Below are 17,857 nucleotides of genomic sequence, written 5' to 3'. Positions count from 1 at the left end.
GTCCTAATGTGAAGAAGGGGCAGTGGGACCACAGGACCTTTGCCCAAAGAAAGGGTTCTTTCACCTGAGAGGGCTCTCCTTGGCTGTCCCCATCACAATCAGACCTGTCCTGAGGTCTTGACCCTGGTGCTAGGCCCTTTTCCTGGACCAGAATGGTCTGTCTAGCTCAGAGGGTGATCTGTGGTGATCAGCTTGTATCATCTGGAGATTCCCCAGGTCCAGACTGGCTGGTTACATGCAGAAGATGGCTTAGAAGGCAGGCTTCAGATGAGATGGTCTCTGAGGTCCCTTACCCCTGTCCTGCATCCCTTTTCCCCCTCTATTCCCTCCCCCTGGGGCCACATTGGGAGGAGGAGGCCATCCATCCATCACCTCTCCAAAAGCAGGGATAAGTAGCTGCTGCTGTCCCAGCCCTCCTCTCCTCACCCTCCTCCAGACAACGTTTGGTTAAGCCCCCGGCCTCACAATAGTGCACCATATGGCCGTGGCCCTGGGGAGCAGGCCAGGGCCCCTATGGAATGTGAAGCCATTATCTTCTACTCCCTCCCGCCTGGCCTGGCAGCATTGTCAGAGCCCAGGGGGAGTGGGGGCAGCCTGGAATGGAGGAGAGGCTTATTTTGGATTAAGGAGCTGGAGACCAAGTGGGGGCAGCCAAGCGAGAGACAGACACAGAGATTGAGACAGAAAGGAGATAGAGAAGAGAGGTAGAGACAGAGAGAAGAATGGAGAGGGGGATAGAAGGGGAGAGAAAGGGGGACAGAAAGGGGGAGAGGAAGAGATGAAAAGAGAAGGAGAGGGAAAGAGAGGAGACAGAGGAGGGGGGAGAATGAGAGACATAGAAAGGGGGCAGAGATGGGGAGAAAAATGGATAGAGAGGGGGAATACAGGGAGAGAAGGAGGGGAAGAAAGAAAGAAAGACAAGTGGGAAAATGAAAGAGAGGAGAAGGGACAGACAGAAAGAAGAGAGGGAGAGGGGGGAAAGAATGAGAGACAGAAAGGGGAGAGAAAGAGGGGGAAAGAGAGAGAGAGAGGAGAGGGAGGACAGGAAGGGGCAGAAATAAAAAGAAAAAAGGGATAGGGAGAGGAGAGGAAAGAATGAGACAAGCAGAGAGAAAGAGGGGGAAAGTAAGATGGGGAAGAATGAGAGACAGAGAGAGGAGATAGAGAAGTAGAGACAGGAGAAAGAAGAGAAGGGGAGGGAAAGAAGAGAGAAGGAGATAAGGAAAGAAAGAGAGGGAGAGAGAGAGAGAAAGAGAAAGGGGGAGAGGGAGACAGGGAGAGAAAGAGGGGTAAAGAGAAAAGGCGGAGATTGGGGGAGAGAGGGACAGACACAGAGAAGTGCAGAAATGGGATCGGAGGCTGTCAGGGCTCTCCCCTCCTTCCCTTCCCTCAGACTCTAGGAGGAGAAAGCCTGGCAGGTGAAACCTGAGGGCTCCCTGGTCTCATGAACTAGGCCCACAAACCTCTGTCTGCCTTTCCTCAGTCACAGGAGGCAGGGACGCTAGGTGCTTCTGGTGTCTGTGGCTGGGGAGGTGGGTTCAGTCTCCTAGGTCCTTTGCACTCTGGCTATCACACACCACGGCATTTGAAGATAAGCCCTGGGCTGAGAGCTGTCAGGTGCCTGGGCTTTGGCAGAGGAGGTATCAGGGGTGCTTCTCTCATTTTGTTGGAAGTGTGTCCCTTAGAAGCAGCCTTGAAATTTTTCAAGGTCTTTGATTTCCCCTTGGAGAAATGCCCCCTCCAGCATCGTGTCTGGCCAGCTCACAGTCTCAAATCCCTTGCTTTGCTGGCCCTGGTTATGATGCCATGTACCCTCGTGGGTATGCATCACTAAAAAATCTTGTATCTGGCATACTGGGGGCATCAGAATGCTCAGCACCTCTTGGTTTGCATTGTACAATGAGGAATCACATAGACCTCCCCCTCCAGGAGCCGGGAGATGGAAAGGGTAGCATTCTTACAAAAGGTCATATGAGAAATCTGGTCAGAGTGGAAAGCAGGGTTCCACCTCCTACAAACAGACCTCCTTGACCATAGCTAGACTATACTCCCCACTGTTGTACGTCAATCTTCCCAGCTAGAACCATAACTAGGGCTGGGCAACTGGAGAATTGATGCAGGCTTAGGTGCTGGTAGTACTTATACTCCTTTAATGAGTAGAAACACCTGGGCTTAACCTTTAGTTAGCAACTATGGGGGACAGGAACAGAACCTCTAATTTCATTTGTACAGGGAATTCTCGGATGAGAAGTCGGCCTTGACTAATGATGTTCAGCTAGTTAGTGAGAATAAAAGTTAAAAGTGGAAGCTGTCTCTCCAGGGGAGCATTTCCCGGGGCCAGTTCTAGTTTGTTTCCTGCATCAGCCTCAATAATGCCCAGGCTCTGTTTCCCCTGCCACGAAGTACTGTTACTTCTCCGGGGGGGGGGGGGGGGGGGGGGGGGGGGGGTTACTCCTCCAAGACCCAGCAGCCGATCCAGTGGTAATAAGTAGACCACCCACCTTTCTCAGGGTTCACCTAGTGCCAGAATTGCTGTCTGTGACTCAGTTTCCAGCCCTCCGTCCCTTCCTCACCTAGCTTCTTGTACCAGGGCTGCCTCATCTGACTGACTTACAGCCCCCAACCCAGCAGGATCCCGGGTCCCCAGCCCTGTGGGCTCGAGGTGAGGGGAGGAAGGTGGGTCTGAGCAGAGCAGAGAACAAGCCAGGAGCAGGTGGCTCAACAGCCCTGATGGTACTTCTGGGGAGGTGGGGGAAGGAAAGAAAAGCCGACATCAGAAATACATCCGCATTTTCTTCTTTTTTCTCTTTTTAAAACAATATAGTGCAGACAGCACTTCTCACAGTAGAATATAATGGTCAATTTTAGTACAAAAAAACATTCTCAGAGATTTGTAAATGCACTTAGTGCTTGCACAGGCCTTGCAGAACGCTTTCTGTCTGAGCACGACTGGTGTGGGCAGGCGGGGAAGAGGAGCTTGGGGCCGGAGGTGAGGGGAGGCATGGGAAGCAGAGGGGCTTTCTAGAATGCAGACCCCCTGGGATTCTAGGCTTCTCACTCCACCAACGGACCTGGGCAATGGCTGGGGGCAGGGAAGGACTTAGGAGGGGTCCCAAGAAAATGTGAAATAAATACCCAAGGACCAGAAAATAAAGCCACTAACTTAGTTGGTGGCTAGGGGTGGGGGAGGGGAGTGAGAATGACAGGCAGGGTGCTTTTTTTTAATTTCAGAAAAACAAAAATCTGAGGGTGAAAATAAAGGAGATAGTTGGGGTGGGGGTGGGGAGAACGGGTCCTGGGCTTTGAAAATCTAACGTTTCTCTAATTCCTACTGGGTTAGGGAAGGCGGAGGGAGGAGAGCGGCCAGTGGGCAGCAGGGTCTGGAGACCTTCCAAAGGCTCCAGTGACCCCGAAGACTGCCCTGGATGGGGCGGGGTAGTGTCCGCTTCGACCCCACCTGGGATGCCTCAGGAGGGAGGCATCCCGGGCCAGGGGGAAGAGGTTGTGAATACGGCAGCAGAGCTGGCTTGCCGAGGGGGTGGGGGGGGGGGGGAGGACAGGGACAGGACAGTCGTAGGGCCTCCTCGGGTGGCCTTTACTTCTGGGCTCTTTTATTTCTGCCAAGAGGGCTGGGGGATTAGGGGGCTGCATCCAGAGTGGACCGCAGGGGGAGGGCCAGGGAGTCAAGGTGGGAGGGAAATGGGATTCCACAGTCTGGCCCCTCCTCCATTCCCCCCGCCCCATCTTCCACTCATCCAATCTAGGATTTGGTGAAGCCCAATCCCAGACTAAGTGGGAAGGGCTGGAGGGGGCCAGGCTCCGTCTTGGCAGCAGCCAGCACAGAAGTGAGCGGGAGGGGTGACTAAAACGTGGTTTCATCCATGCTTTCCAAGCGGTTTCTTTTGCTTTCTCTAGACTGTCCCCAGTTATTCACTTTTTTTTTGCAAAGCAGTGCAAGGGCAGGGTTTCCCTGGACAGCGGCTGCAGAGCCTGGCTGGGCGTGCACCCTCCTGCCTCGTCTTCGGGGGCTCTGGCCAGCCCTCCCGCTGCCCCCTCTCCTCCAAGTAGCACCCCGCCCCCCCGCCGTCTGCCAGAGAGCAGCAGTAACCGATGCCTGTGCTCCCCGCTTCCGAAGGCTCAGGACCCCGCTCTGCCCCTCCCTCCTGGCCCTGGAGCGTGTGTCCAAAGCCCCTCCGGGTCTCCCGGCTGCCCTGGCCTGGGCCCCTCCCTGCTTGGGCGCCTGTGGAGGTATGAGGAGGGGCACACGGTGGCAACGTGGCCCCCGCCCTCTCGCTCCTGGCCTTCTCCGGCCCGTTCCCTGCCCTCCTCGTCTGTCTGTCCGGACCAGAGCCCCCCCGGGCCTTATCTGTAGACGGGCAGGCGAATGTGGGCGTGTTGGTGGTCCAGAAGCCGGGGGACGGACACCGTCTCGTACCCTTTGCCTAGCATCTGCTCCTTGATGCAGGGCGGGTGGATGTCGTTGATGAGGTACTCCAGGGACTGCAGGCTGCTGCTCAGGATGGACGTGTTGCATGCCGTCTTGCTGGGGAGGCCCGACAGCGCGTCGGCCGGGTGCACAGCCAGCTCCCGAGCTCCCGGGCCCACCTCCGGCCCGGGGTTGTAACAGTCACTGTTGGGGGTGACCAGGATGCTGTTCCACGGGGGCGCGAAGTAGGGGCCCACGGAGAAGTTCCCGTGCATGCCCACGCAGTTCAATGGGGAGGAGCTCACTTTGTCCCCGGCGGCCCCGCTCAGGAGGTAGGGGGGGCGGGTGGCGGCCGCGGCCCCCGCCCCCGCCCCGCCCCCGCACACGTCGGGGGACTTGCTCACCGCCCCGCCCCCACCGCTGCCCCCACTGTACAGCCGCAGTTGCTGCTGCGGCTTTTGGGGCCAGATTAAATAGTCCAGGCCGGCCCCGCTGCCATCCGGGTACCCGGCGGGCTTGAGGCCCCCCAGGGCCATGGCCGGCGTGGCCCCCACGACCAGCTCGGCCCCTTTGCGGCAGTCGGGCAGCATGGCGCTGGCGTAGGCCATGGCGGACCCAGCCACGCCCGAGAAGCCGGCGGGGGTGGCCGCCGCGGTGCGCTTGGCCGGGCTCGGGTGAGTGACCGCTCCCCCCTGGCAGGCCGCCTGGGAGCCCTGTGCCTGGCACTGCTGGTTGACCTGGTAGATGATACTCTGAATGGAGGGCAGGTTAGACGGGGGCAGTGCCAGCCCGCGCCCGGCCAGAGGGATGACCGAGGCGGCCACCGTGACGTTAGGGGGCGGGGCAGGTCCCTCCAGCGGCTTCTGCCCCCCGTGGTAGCCCAGGTGGACGGCGCTGGGCCCTAAAGTGCTCGACAAGGGGTAGGGCGCGATGCCCACCTGCACAGCCGCAGGCGATAGCTTCGTCCGCTTGCCCTCCACGCTCTTGACCACACCTTTGCCGGAGGAGGAGGAGGAAGAGGAGGAGGAGGAGGAGGAGGCAGCAGCAGCAGGGGCAGAGACAGAGCTGGAGGAGGAGACCGCCGCTTTGACGATGGCCAGCAGGCCTTGGTAGCCGCTGGCGTGCAGCGGGTAGGGGCTGTAGCGCTGGCCCGTCGTGTCGTACCCATTGACCGTGCGGCTAAGGTGTTTGTGCTGCGGGACGCGAATGTTGGTGGGGAAGATCTTGATGCTGAGGGGGCTGTTGGCCACCTTCTGGGCATAGGCGTCCAACTCAGCTGGGCTCGGGTACCTCGGGGAATGCGTGGAGCTCACCGGCTCACCTAGGACACAGAGACACAGGCAAGCGTTAGAGTTCTCTCTGGGCTGGGAGCCGCTGCCCCGGCTGCCCCAGGCCCGACGGGGCCCCCTCCTCTTCCCCAAATCTTATCAGGTGGTTCCCCCACCCTGAAGTTCTGTTCTATAGTGGGTCCTTTCCTCCCGGGCATTAACACCGGCTGTGCTGCCCCAGCTCCCCCAGGGCTGGCGGGCTCCCCCCTCTTCCCTAACTCTCCCCACTCCAGGACATCTGATCTATAGTGCCTCTAGGAGCTCTGGGTCTTTTCCTCCTGGGTATTAACACCAGTTGTTCTGCCCTGACCCCGTGTTGGGTTTACTGGATTCCCATCTCTCTGCTCTCCTCTGGCCCCTCCAAACTGCTGAACAAGTCCTTGTTTTCAGGACCTCCCATGGTGCCCACATCTTCATTCAGGCCCTCAGACACCATCACCACGACTTGCAGAACCTAAGGCCCTCTAGGCCTTGGCATCCACCCTGCCCGGTGCTTCCGGAAGATTTCCATGCACTGCTGGGAAACTTTCTTTTACAAGATGTCCGCTCCAATTAGGACAAGACCCCCTTAAGGAGTGCAAAAACTGCCTCATCTTCTCCATTTGTAAACTGGCCATTAGCACGGTGCTTGGGTCGGAGGAAGCCCTTCAAAATGCCTTTCACTCAATCCTTTTCACTCATTCCCTCATTCATCCAGTCATCTGTTCACTCTCTCCCCAAAGCCAGCTAAAGGTGATTACAAATTATTCTTAATCATAAGCGGTAGAGCACAGGAGAATGAACCCTGGGTTTGGAATCAGAGGTCCTGGGTTCGAATCCCTGCTCTGCCAGGTACCACTCTGCAAAAGCAGGACTAGATGGGCTCTTTGTAGGTCTCTTCTGGTTCTGACCTGTGATGCTTACACTCACTGCTGGGCGAGGGGGTGTTCCGGGCCTGGACCAGGAATGACCCAGTTGGGCCATGCCTCCTGCAGAGGGGAGTTGAGTTGAGTGCTGAAGGGGAGCAGAAGCCAAAGGGGCAGAGGCTAGGAGGGAGGACAAGCCAGGCATCCAGTACAGTTTGATTAAAGGGATGGAGGCAGAATCTGGAGTTCAGGGAACAGTAATCAGGTCAGTTTTGCTGGAGCATAAAAAAAGATGAAGGGGAGAAACGTGAAATCTGCCTGGAAAGGTGGGCTGGAGCCAGATGGCAGAAGGTTTTAAAAGCCAGTCAGAATATCGGTTGTAAGTAAGGGTTATGTTTTTTCTTTCTTTTTCAAGGTGGAGGAGGGAGGAAAGTGAGGCAAGAAAATAAATTTTGGTTAATTTTTAAAATGTATATGAATATATCTGTAAACAAACAAACCTATCTACATCTCCAGGCAGAGGACTTTGTGTTTGCCATGGAGAACTTTTTTGGCCAAGTCTTGTCTCCCTAGCAAGATGAGAAGCACCCCCCCCCAAAAAAAAGATGAGAAGCCCCCTGAAGGCAGGGGCCGGGTACGGTCCTTCTAAAATCTCTTCCATAGCACGTGCCCTGGCACTGGGTACACAGGGTGCTCAGCGAATACCTCCTCACCTGCCTACCTTTGACCCCTGTAAGCCCATGACCTCATCCTGGTTTCCCATTAGACCATAAGCTCTGTGAGCCCCTCTGGCTCCCACAGGCTTCCACCCTGCCCCCATCAGAGCAGCAGAGGCACCAGGGCCTGGCTAACGAGGCTGGCTCCAGTGCTCGTCCCCAGAGAAGCAGCCTCTGGAGTGAGCCCATCACTCTGACTCCTTCCCGGGCTGGCAGCCCCCGCCCCGCTTGGCTTCTCCGAAAGGTGCTGGGACCCCGCCTGCCCGCCCGCCTGCCTTCTTCCCTCACCCTGTCTCTGCTGTTGACAGCAGGATGAGCGGGCGGCCATGCCTTATTTATGAACTGTCAGTAATGGGGTTGAAGAGTGTAATTTACATGACACATTAAATGTCCAAGCTGTTAGCCAAAACAAACAGCCGTCAACGCAGGCAGGATGGCCCTGAGACCTTCCCTTATGGACTCCTCCCCTCCCCTGCCCAGCCCTCCCCTGCCTCCCGGCCCCCTCCAAGCCCAGGCTCACCCAGTGCCCCTTGAGAAGGAACCGAGGGTCTCCTGAGGCTCCAGTGTCCTCACTTGGGAGATGGGGATCAAAATATTGGTACTGCCCACCTCCCAGGCCTGGAGTGACCCACAACATGTCAAGGACCTGTGATTCTCCTGGCAGAACTGCAGCCCTCTTGTTATGTGTGGTCTTAGAGAGCTGCCCAGGGCTCAGGGCACTTAAGCAAGTCTGCCAAGGTCACATAGATAGTAGTAAGCAGTTAGGTGGCGTCTGAATCCAGGTTGTCCTGAATCCAACCGTGTCTCTCTGTCTCTGTCTCTGTCTGTCTTTCTTTTTCTCTCCATACATATACTCGCCCACACATATATATATACATTTATATATGTTCCTCTGTGTGTGTGTGTGTGTATGTTTAAGCGTATGTGTTGCATGCACGAGCAAAAGGAATAGGGGGTAGACTGGTTTAGGGAACTCCCAAATAAGGATAGTCCCTCCACTAACAATGGTTGGCACCTTTCTTAGTGAGTTTTGGCACTAAGAGGTTAAGCCACTGGCCTGAGACCCCACAGCCAGGAAGCATTGGAGGTGGGTAGGATTGGAACCCAGGTTTGCTTGAATCTCTGTCCAATTCACTCTCTGCTATCCCAGTGAAGGCCAGGAGGGTTAAAGGCTGGATTCTGGATTTAATTAGTTGGTACAGGGGTAACTCCCAGCGGAAGAAACTCCCTCCACTGGAGCAGTGTGGTGCCTTCTCCCAGTCTGAGACTTGCTTAGAATACTGAAGGTCAGTGGCTCATCCCATCTCAATGACAGCTGTCATTAGGATTCTCTGGGAATACTCCATGGTCTGGGCTCTGCATCCAGTCGGTACTCAATAAATGGTGGTATCCGATGGCTCCCTAGGTCCTGTCGGTCAGGCAGAGTTCAGGGTCCTCTGTTTTGGGGTCCCTCTATCTCCTCTTCAGCGTCCATACCTCCTCCAGAGCAGGGCTCCACCCCCCCAGGGCAGGACTCACCGCTGCCCCTCCTCTCCCTCATCTGTTCCTCCCTCCCCTGCCTGAGGTCACCCCAGTAGTGCTGACAATGAATCCCCTCGTCAAACCGTCCCTCTCTTCCCTAGGCTAGCCCAGGCAGACCTTTCGCCTGAGGCCAGGAGCCTCAGTGGCAAACACCAGTGGTGCCAAGCAAGCAGGGGAATTGATTCCCCATTCGGATCCATTTTCAATGCAATCCAGCAAACCTTTATTAAGCACTTACTGTGTACCAGACACTGCTTGCTGGTGAGGGGGCAAAGACCCAAACCAAACCCTCCCTGGCCCCGTTCTATGGACCTTTCATTTTAGGCAGCGGCTGAAAGGGCTCAGTGGCCTTTTTGTCTCCCCTGTGCCTGAATGGGGACATTCTCTACAACACCTCTGACCAGTGGTCACCTGCTCTCTGCCTGGAGACCCGTGGTGATGGCACCCTCACCACCTCCCCAGATGGCCTACTGCCCATATGGGAGGCTCCTTGTTCCATGGAGCTGGGCTCTCCCTCTTCAGGCTCCCAGGTCTGTCCTGCAGGGCCAGGCTGCCATCCCACTCCCCTCCCAGGCAGCCATCCCACTCCTCTCCCAGGCTGCCATCCCACTCCCCTCCCAGGCAGCCACTCCCCTCCCGCTGGTCACTCCTGCCTCTCCTAAGTCTTCTCAGGCTAACCTCCAGTTCCTTCCAATGGTGCTCGTTGGGAGGGCCTCAGCTCTCCTCCAGTATTAACATGGGTGGCATGGGCTCCCTTTTCTTTCACAGGATTTAGAAGTGACCTGGACCAGAGTGCCTGACTTCAGAGGACTTTTGGGGGCTCGCTATCCTGTGAAGCACATTCTCTGTTCTCGGAATGATCTCTCTTCTCCCCTCCCCCTTGCACAATTCCCAGCTTCCTCCAAAGTACAGGCCAGGTGCCCCTCCCTACAAAACACAAGTTTGTATTTACCCTGTATAGACTCTATATGAAGAGGCAGCCTTGGGTCACAGACAGAAATTGAGGCTTTAAAACAGGAGACCTGCGCTCAAATTCTGCCTATGATGCAGGCAGAGAAGGTGCCAACTTTCCGGACAGGAGGAGTTTCTACACCTGGGAGTTCTTTACAGCAATGAAGTCACAGGTGTCATCCTGAGCCCTACGTTTTACACGAAACAAAGTGTAATGTAGTGCAGAGAGAGGGGACCCCGAGGACAGAAGGCCTGGGGTCAGGTCCAGGCTCTCCACAGTGCTCCTGCAGCTGTCTGAGACCGAGCTGCAGGACAGCTAGGGCACAACTCTGGTACTGGATGTTTCTTCGTTGGGGGGTTGCTTTCTTGATGAAATCACAGCCCTAGACTGAAAAAAAGAACATTCTATATGCTTCTCTGTGCATGTTTGGCTTTCCCTCAATAGAACATAAGCATTTAAGGTAGGGACTGTCTGGTTAAGGAGGCAGTGGACAGAGGGCTGGAATCAGGAAAACCTGCCTCTGACCATGGGCACTTAACTCCTTTCAGGCTCAGTCTTCCCATCTGTAAAATGGGGACAATAACAGCCCCCACCTCCCAGAGTCATTGAGAGGATGGAATGGGATGATACACACAGTGTTCTGCTAACCCTAAAGTGCCTTAAAATGTTTGCTGTTATTATTTGCCCCAGTGCCAGGACCAGATCAAAAACTCAGCAGATGCCTGCTGAATTGAATTTCTATGAGAGGATGGTAGAGGGCACATTTCTAGGCCTGTTCCCCACCTCCCCTTAGACTCCAATTTGCCCTGTGCCTCTCTCTCTGCTCTGCTCCACATGCCCCCTGGGAGTGCTCCCACTCTGGCCGGCGGCCTCCTTTTCCTCTGGAAGCTCCGTCCCCAGGGAGGCAGCGATGGACCCCAGGCCAGTTTTGCCCAGGATCCCAGCCTTCCCGCAGCTCGCCCAGGAAAGGAGGTCATTGCTCTGACCTGCCCCGGTTCCTGGATAAAGCTCTTCCTGAGTGGCCTAAAATAAAGTCAGTGTGGAGAATGGAAATGTCACTTGGGCCAAAGGGGGAATCTTTCTCTGAGATTGGATTTAAACTACATTATACAAGCAATTTCATGGGTGCTTAGCGCCACTCCGAGAGTCCCAGAAAGAGGAGGCAAGCTTCCCATTTACCCGCTATAAATCAGCCGCAGCTATAATGAGCACAAAAATGTCACTTTTATGCAATTTTACAGATGAACAAAACTGGGGAAATTAACTGTAGTAACCTACTGTAGTCAGCAAAAGTAGCTGCAGACAAAAAATGATATCTGTATATATTTTCGTGCCCCTCAAACCCTCTCCCAAGCAAGTTTCTGCCATTCTGGAGTGAAAACTCATTTGTCCTTCCCATTATGGTTTCATTTGGAGTTTATCTTGAGTATCCAATGAGCCACCAGCTGTGAAAATGATTAAATCTACAAGATCTATCTAATAGATGGAATAAATTAGGTGTTTAAAACCCCAAGGGGGGAGGATGGGAGATGCCTGGCACAGAGTCATTCGGAAAGGGGGCCCTTAGGGCCCCGGAGGCTGGCATGGACCCCCTCTGCCTGCCTCTTCTCCCTTCCAGACTTCTGCACAGGGCCAGGCCAGGTGAGTAGTCACGGGGCAGAGGGCTTGGAAGGCAGGTTCTAGTGTGGCTCTGCTGTGCAACCCTGGGCAAGTCATTAATATTGAAGAGTCTTGTTTTGGGTTTTTGTTTTTTTTTTTTGTCTGCTAAATAAGGGTTATGGCCTCAGATTAGGGGTCAGTGACCTTGTTTTTAAAAACAATTTGTTTTGATAATTGTATTCCAATATAATCGGTCTCTTTAATCCTCTGTATTTTATTTTATATTTACAAATATGATTTTTAAAGAGGTCCAGAGCTTCAATAGGCTGGGTTAAAAGGGGATGGGGGAACGGTCCATGACCCAGAAAAGGCTGGGCTGGACAGAGGATCTCGAAAGCCCCTTTCAGGCCTGAGAATTGGAGATTGTGAAGAGCTGTGTCCAGATGCCTTGCAGAGAAGCAGTGGGAACCTCGTCTGAGGCCCAAAGAAGGGGCTCTTCCTGGTGGATCTGGGGGTGGGGAAGAGCCCCCTAAGGGGGGCATTGAGGACCCATCAGGGGAAAGTCATAGCACCGGGTCTGACTAGATCCTGCTCTCCTAACTCTCAGCCTCTCCTCATTCTAGGATGTTTCTCTGCATGTCTCTTAGACCTCACCTGAGACTGTAAGCTTCTCTGGGTGGGTCCTGGTGGGGGTTCCCTCACCCACAATGGGCCGGGGCATGGAGACACCAGTTACAATGAATCTCTGTTTGGAATTTCCCTGGAACAAAACTGAGGGTGGGGACAGTGAGCCCGAGGGTACCCCCCATGTGGGTCAGTCTTCAGGAGCAAACCTGAATCTTGGGGGGCCCTGAGGCACGAATTACATTATCTGTATACTTTTGTGTTTGCTTCTCTGTAGACATGGTGGACTGTTCCCTTCTCCCAGAATAAAGGCCCCCTGAGGACAGGGCCTATCTCACTTGTGTCTCTGTCGCCTGCCAAGATGCCTACAAATAGTAAGTGCTTAATAAATGCTTATGGTGTTGGGAGGACTGTCACAAGGCTAAGCCTGGGGCCTGGACCAGTGATTTCACTGGTCCAGGGAATTCCCTGGGGAGGAAACTCCATCTGCTGACAGATATCGGCCCCTTTTCTGCACCTCAGAGTCTTGGAGAAATGTCTAGTAGTACCTGTGAGTGAAATGGACCATGCAAACAGCCTCTTAGCTCCCTTCCAGAACACCCTGGGCCTCAGTTTCTTCATCTGTAAAATGAGGGGGCCAGTCAAGATTGCCTCTGGGGCCCCTTCCAGCTCTATAGCTAATCCCCTATGACTTCTCTGTGCCTCAGTTTCCTCCTTTGTAAAATGAGGGGGTCAGGCTAGATGGCCTCTGGGGACCCTTCCTCTGAACCTCCCTGGGCCTCAGCATCTTCATCTAGAGAATGAGCAGCTTTTACAGACAGGACCTCAGGCCTCCAGAAGCAGCCTGGTCCATTTTGGGATAGGTCTAACACAGCTGGGCTTGGAATTTTCTTTTTTTCCCTGAAAAAAAGCAGAAATTGATGTCTGTGTGATTTCTCCCCTGCAGCTCCCGGTCAGTTTGGGGGCATCAGTCGTTGGGAGCTGGTTCGACTTTCCCAGCCCCCCTCCCTTTGCTTCCCAGGGCAGTCTAATATCTAGGCGCCTCCCCAGCACATCCCCTGCCTCTCCTCATCTCGCACCCTGGCCCCAGGAGCTCTGGAGGGGCCTGTCAACAGCTTGGAGCTGCCGTGCAGGAAGCATCCCGAGCAAGCACCCAGATGGCAACGAAAATGACTGCATTAGAGTCAGGTCCTAGGGGTGAGAGAAAGAGGCCCGTTTGGTGGCTGCAGCAGGGGAGATGTTAACCAGGGTCCCCAAACCTAGCAGGCTCAGTCACCTTTGGGAGAAGGTGGTGGGGGCAGCCCCAAAGGCCACACCAGCTGCCTCTGGGGCTGAGGCTCCCCCACCTCCAAAGCTGGCCTGCACTGTGCTGCCCTGTGCTGAGTCCTGGCTATGGAGGCTAAATGCAATTGCACACACTCCATTCCAGTAAGTAATGGTACGGAAAAAGACCTCAGATAAGCATTTCACACATACTTTATGAAGATGGGCAAACATTTCCACATGAGTGGGATGAGACTCTCTCCTCTTCACCCCAACCCCCGCCTTACTTCTCCTACAGTCCCCCAACACCCAGAGAGAGCTGGCCTCCTTCTGGCTCACCCATGGCCCAGGCCAAGCAGATGGGGGAGGGGGCTGCCCTGGGCCCATTTCCTGAGCTGGAAGGAAGCCTGACATCACAGAACTGGAGCGCTGGAAAGGTTATCAGCATCCAGTCTATGCCGCAGCCTGAAGGAATTCCCACTATAACATATGCCAACGGCCATCCACTCTCTGCTTGAATACCTCCAAGGACGGGGAGCTCATTACCCCCCAAGGCATCCCATCCCTCTGTTGGACAGCTCTGATTGTCAGGAAGGTTTCCCCTGCTACATCAAGCCTAAATTCACCTCTTCTATTCCCACTGTTCCCTTCCTATCCGCTGGGACCAAGTGGAACAAGACTTTTCCCTCTTCTGAAACTGAAGACATCTATCATGTCTAACCACAACCCCCCACAGATGCCCCCTCCCCCTGGTGCCCCCAATCTTCACTTCTCTGGCCTATCTCCTGTTTCTTCAACTGATCCTCATAAAAGGATCCTTTTGTTTTACAGATGGGGAAACGGAGTCAGCCCAGAGAGGTTAGGAAACCTACCTAAGGTAGGACTTGACCTCAGCTCTAACCCCAAACCTACTAAGCCAGTCTCGCTTCCAGTCCTTACAAGGCTGCCATGGCTGGCCAGCATAGTGGAGATTTGGTGACTCCAAATCAAACCCAGGGTCCTTCCAGGGGCCTCGTTTCACAGGAGAAGAAACAGGTCTGATTTGCCCCAAGGACACACAATCAGCCAGAGGCAGAGCTGAGAGCTTAAGTCAGGGTGTCTGTCTCCAAATGCAGGCCAGCATTTATTAGGCGCCTACTGTATGTCGGCTACCAGGCTAAGCCCTGGGGAGCCAGAGAAAGGCAAACCCAGCCCCTGCCCTCAAGTGGCTCACAGTCTAACGTGGGGGCAGCTGCTGGAGATGGGACAGCTGGGGGGACATCTCTGAGGGAGATAGGGTTTCCCTCTCCTGCTGGTGGGCTTCCCGGGGCACTCGGAACTCTCCTTCTTATACTCTGAGTCACAGCCGAATATGCTCCCTTGCTACTCCCCACACACAGCCCTCCATTTCCTCTCTCCAAGCCTTTGCAGTGTCTGTCCCTCACACCTGGAATGCCGTCTCTCCTCACTTCTTCCCTCTTGGAATCCCTGGTTCATTTGGATGCATTCTGTATACTTCATGTCTCTCCCATTAAAGGGGAAGCTCTTTGAGGTTTTGCTTTTGCCTGTGTATCCCCAGCACTGTCTGGCACAGATCTGGTGCCTAATAAATGCTTACTGACTGACTGGCTCTTTGAAGGTCAGGCGGAGGGAGACTTTTTGCCCTCTTCAGCAGACAGTATGCACAGTTCTGAGGCTCCATCAACCGCAATTGTGAGCATTGGAATTTGTCAGAAAATCCTGAAGGCTGAGAAGGGTTTTGAGATTGCCTTGAGGGAGGAGGGCATCCTCACTACATACCCTGAAAGAGAACAGCTTCCGCCCTGCCCTATAGCCCTTAATGGCTCCCCGTTGAACGAAATCATATTGGTAAATTACCTTGTATTGACTTGGTATTTATCCTGCCTTTACTTAACGTGCAGAGGTTGATTTCCCCTTTGGAGAGTAAGCTCCTGGAGGGCAGGGACTGTTCTCTTTTTGTCTCTGTCTCCCCATTACCTAGCACAAAACCCGGCACACAGTAAGTGTGTAATAGATGCTTGTTCATGGATGATTTCAACTCTGTACTTCCCCCAGTGCCTAGCAGAGGGTTCTGCATATAGTAGGTGCTAACAAATGCTTACCGAGACAGCTGAATCTATGGACCTGACATTCTCACACTTCAGTCTAAAAAATTACAGAGCCAGGAGTCATCAATGGACAGGGCTCCATTTCCAGGCCTGCTACCCACCCACAAGTACACACAGACACACAGACACGGAAAAACCACAGGATTCTGTCGGCTCCAGCTCTATGATCTAGTAACTCAAAGGCCATAACAGTGAGGCCCATTAGGGTGTAGACAGGTAGACGCTGTAGGGTGTAGACATATAGACACACACACACACACACACACACTACAAACTCAGGTACATAGAAAACTGAAAGGCACGGGATCCTGGGTCTATGTAAGGCTCACCCACGCATTCCCAAACACAGAAGGACGCACACAGACACACAACTGAAGGACACAGGACACCGCGACACACCCGTGCAGAAGGGTCAATCACAGGTCACTTTGTGGGCTAGGTGCTAGGAATACCAGTACAAGGAAGCAGGCCTGGCCTCAAGGAGTTTACATTCTGATGGGGGAGATGACAAAATACAGAATACATCCAAATAAAGACAAAGATGTTCAATTTAAGGTAGTTTGGAAGGGAGGGAAGGCACAAGGGGGCTGCCCAATACTGATAGCTCACAAGTCTGTGCACGCGTGCTCACACACGCACATACCCACGCCTCTCAGACCAATGAGCCCTCTCCTCTGCCCCACTTCTGTTCACGGCTCCATTAAGGCCTTGTAAGGGTAATTTAAAAGGCTGAATGGAAACGAGGTCAGCGGCCATTTTTGCCATTAAGTGAACGTTATGGGCTTTTTACAGGTGTCTTAAATAGACATTGTTATTAACGAGTATATTAAACCAATTAAAATCAGAACCTCGGAGTGGGACTTAATGTAGCTGGTAGGAGATACATGAGCCCCGCTTCGTATTCCTGGCTGTCTCCCAAGCGCTGATTTCCGGTTGGGGAGATTAGAGCCGCAAAGGGAATGGGGGCTGGGCTGGGGTGGGCCAGTCACCGGTCACCCAGATGTCCTTGGGGCCTGGGGCTCAGCATGGCATAGAGTGCTGGACTGAGAATCAGGAGAGCCTGGGTTCAAATCCTGCCCTACTCACCACATCTGGGGCCACCTCCAGCCGTCCTGATCCATATCTGGCCACTGGACCCAGATGGCTCCAGAGGAGAAAGTGAGGCTGGTGACTTTGCACAGCCCTGCCTCACTTCAATCCAATTCACTTGGAAGTCATGGCATCACCTCCCTGATGTCATGATGTCCTCAATGAAGGACAAACAACAACTGTGACGCTGGGCAAGCTATGGAATCTCTTTCAGGCTTAGTTTCCTTATCTGTAAAATGGGGGTGTTGTGAGGAGCAAATCAGATGATGGAAAGTGCTTGTAAACCTTGGAATTGCATAGAAATGTCAGGGAGGTTAGTGAGTTGTGAAAGGGGTTCTTTAGGACTCCCATAACATGGGATGGATCCTCCTGAGGTCCCTTCTCGCCCTGAGATGCTCCTGGATCTCTTTATCTGTGTTAGCCTTCAGGGATTTGAAGATAATAATAACAACTACTATTTCTACAGAGCTTTATAGTTCGCAAAGTGCTTTTGATCCACACATCCACCCAATGAGGGAGGTGCCATTATTATCCCCATATTACAGATGAGGAAATTGAGGCAAATAGAGCTTTCGTGCCTTGAGCAGGATCACACAGCTAGTAAGTGTCTGAGGCAGGATTTGAACTCAGGTCTTCCTAACTCCAGGCCCAATGTTCTATTCATTGCCTCTCAACAAAAATGGGATTTTAACCTCTGACTCTGACAGCTTGTACCACGATGCCTCCCACAGGGTTTAGAGCCAGAAGAGACCTCAGAGGTCATCTGGTACAACCTTCTCCTGAGCCCCCCAGTGATCTGCCCAAGGTGAGTGAGCTGTTGAACCTGGAAAGAGTCCACGTCTTCATTGTCAAAATCCATCAATAATCAACCAGCCTTTATTAAGCACCTACTATATGCCTGGTAGTATGCTAGGCACTGAGGACACCCACTTGTCCAGTTGTCTGCCTGTTCTGTGGGGTTGCCTCCAGGATCCTCAGCTCGGTCCTCTATCATAAAATCTCCCCTTGGCTGCTGAGGGGTGAACTTGGGGCATGTGGAGGGGTGGGAAGGAGGGCACAGCAGTGCGGAGAGGAGGCCTCCTGAAGCTTCCCCACCACATCTAGCAGCTGTCTCACAAACAGTCGGAGAGAGCGAGACAATCTCCACTCTGTCCTCCTGCTAAAGGGAGCTGTTGGCCTTGGGCCTGCAACTATCTTCAAGGCATAAACAAAGAGCCTTAGAGGAATAAATAGGAGTAATCTGGGAGGCTGGACCGGGGGAGGGACAGAAGGGCTGATGGGCAAAAATGGCTAACTCAGATGAGAAGGTGGGGAGCGGTAGGTCCCACTAGACTAGCCCATTCCCAGTGAAGGTAGGCATTCAGCAAGAGAGGGAGCGGCACCTCC

General features: G+C 53.9%; 1 protein-coding gene across 2 annotated transcripts in view; it reads right to left on the bottom strand.

Moving 5' to 3' along the window:
- Positions 1-4,304: 4,304 nt before the first annotated feature.
- The window catches only part of FAM222A (family with sequence similarity 222 member A), an 81,561-nt gene continuing 68,008 nt past the window's right edge, over positions 4,305-17,857 (bottom strand). For both annotated transcript variants that reach the window (XM_027861970.1, XM_027861980.1), the window contains exon 3: positions 4,305-5,747. In XM_027861970.1, coding sequence (XP_027717771.1) covers positions 4,363-5,747 — 1,385 coding nt within the window. In that variant the 3' untranslated portion in view covers positions 4,305-4,362. The remainder of the gene's footprint in view (positions 5,748-17,857) is intronic.

This window comes from Vombatus ursinus, unplaced genomic scaffold, assembly GCF_900497805.2.
Source record: "Vombatus ursinus unplaced genomic scaffold, bare-nosed wombat genome assembly UNPS02001287.1, whole genome shotgun sequence".
In the NCBI taxonomy this organism is placed as follows: domain Eukaryota; kingdom Metazoa; phylum Chordata; class Mammalia; order Diprotodontia; family Vombatidae; genus Vombatus; species Vombatus ursinus.
Note: the sequence above shows the minus strand (reverse complement) of the source record. Positions and strands in the feature narration are given on the sequence as shown.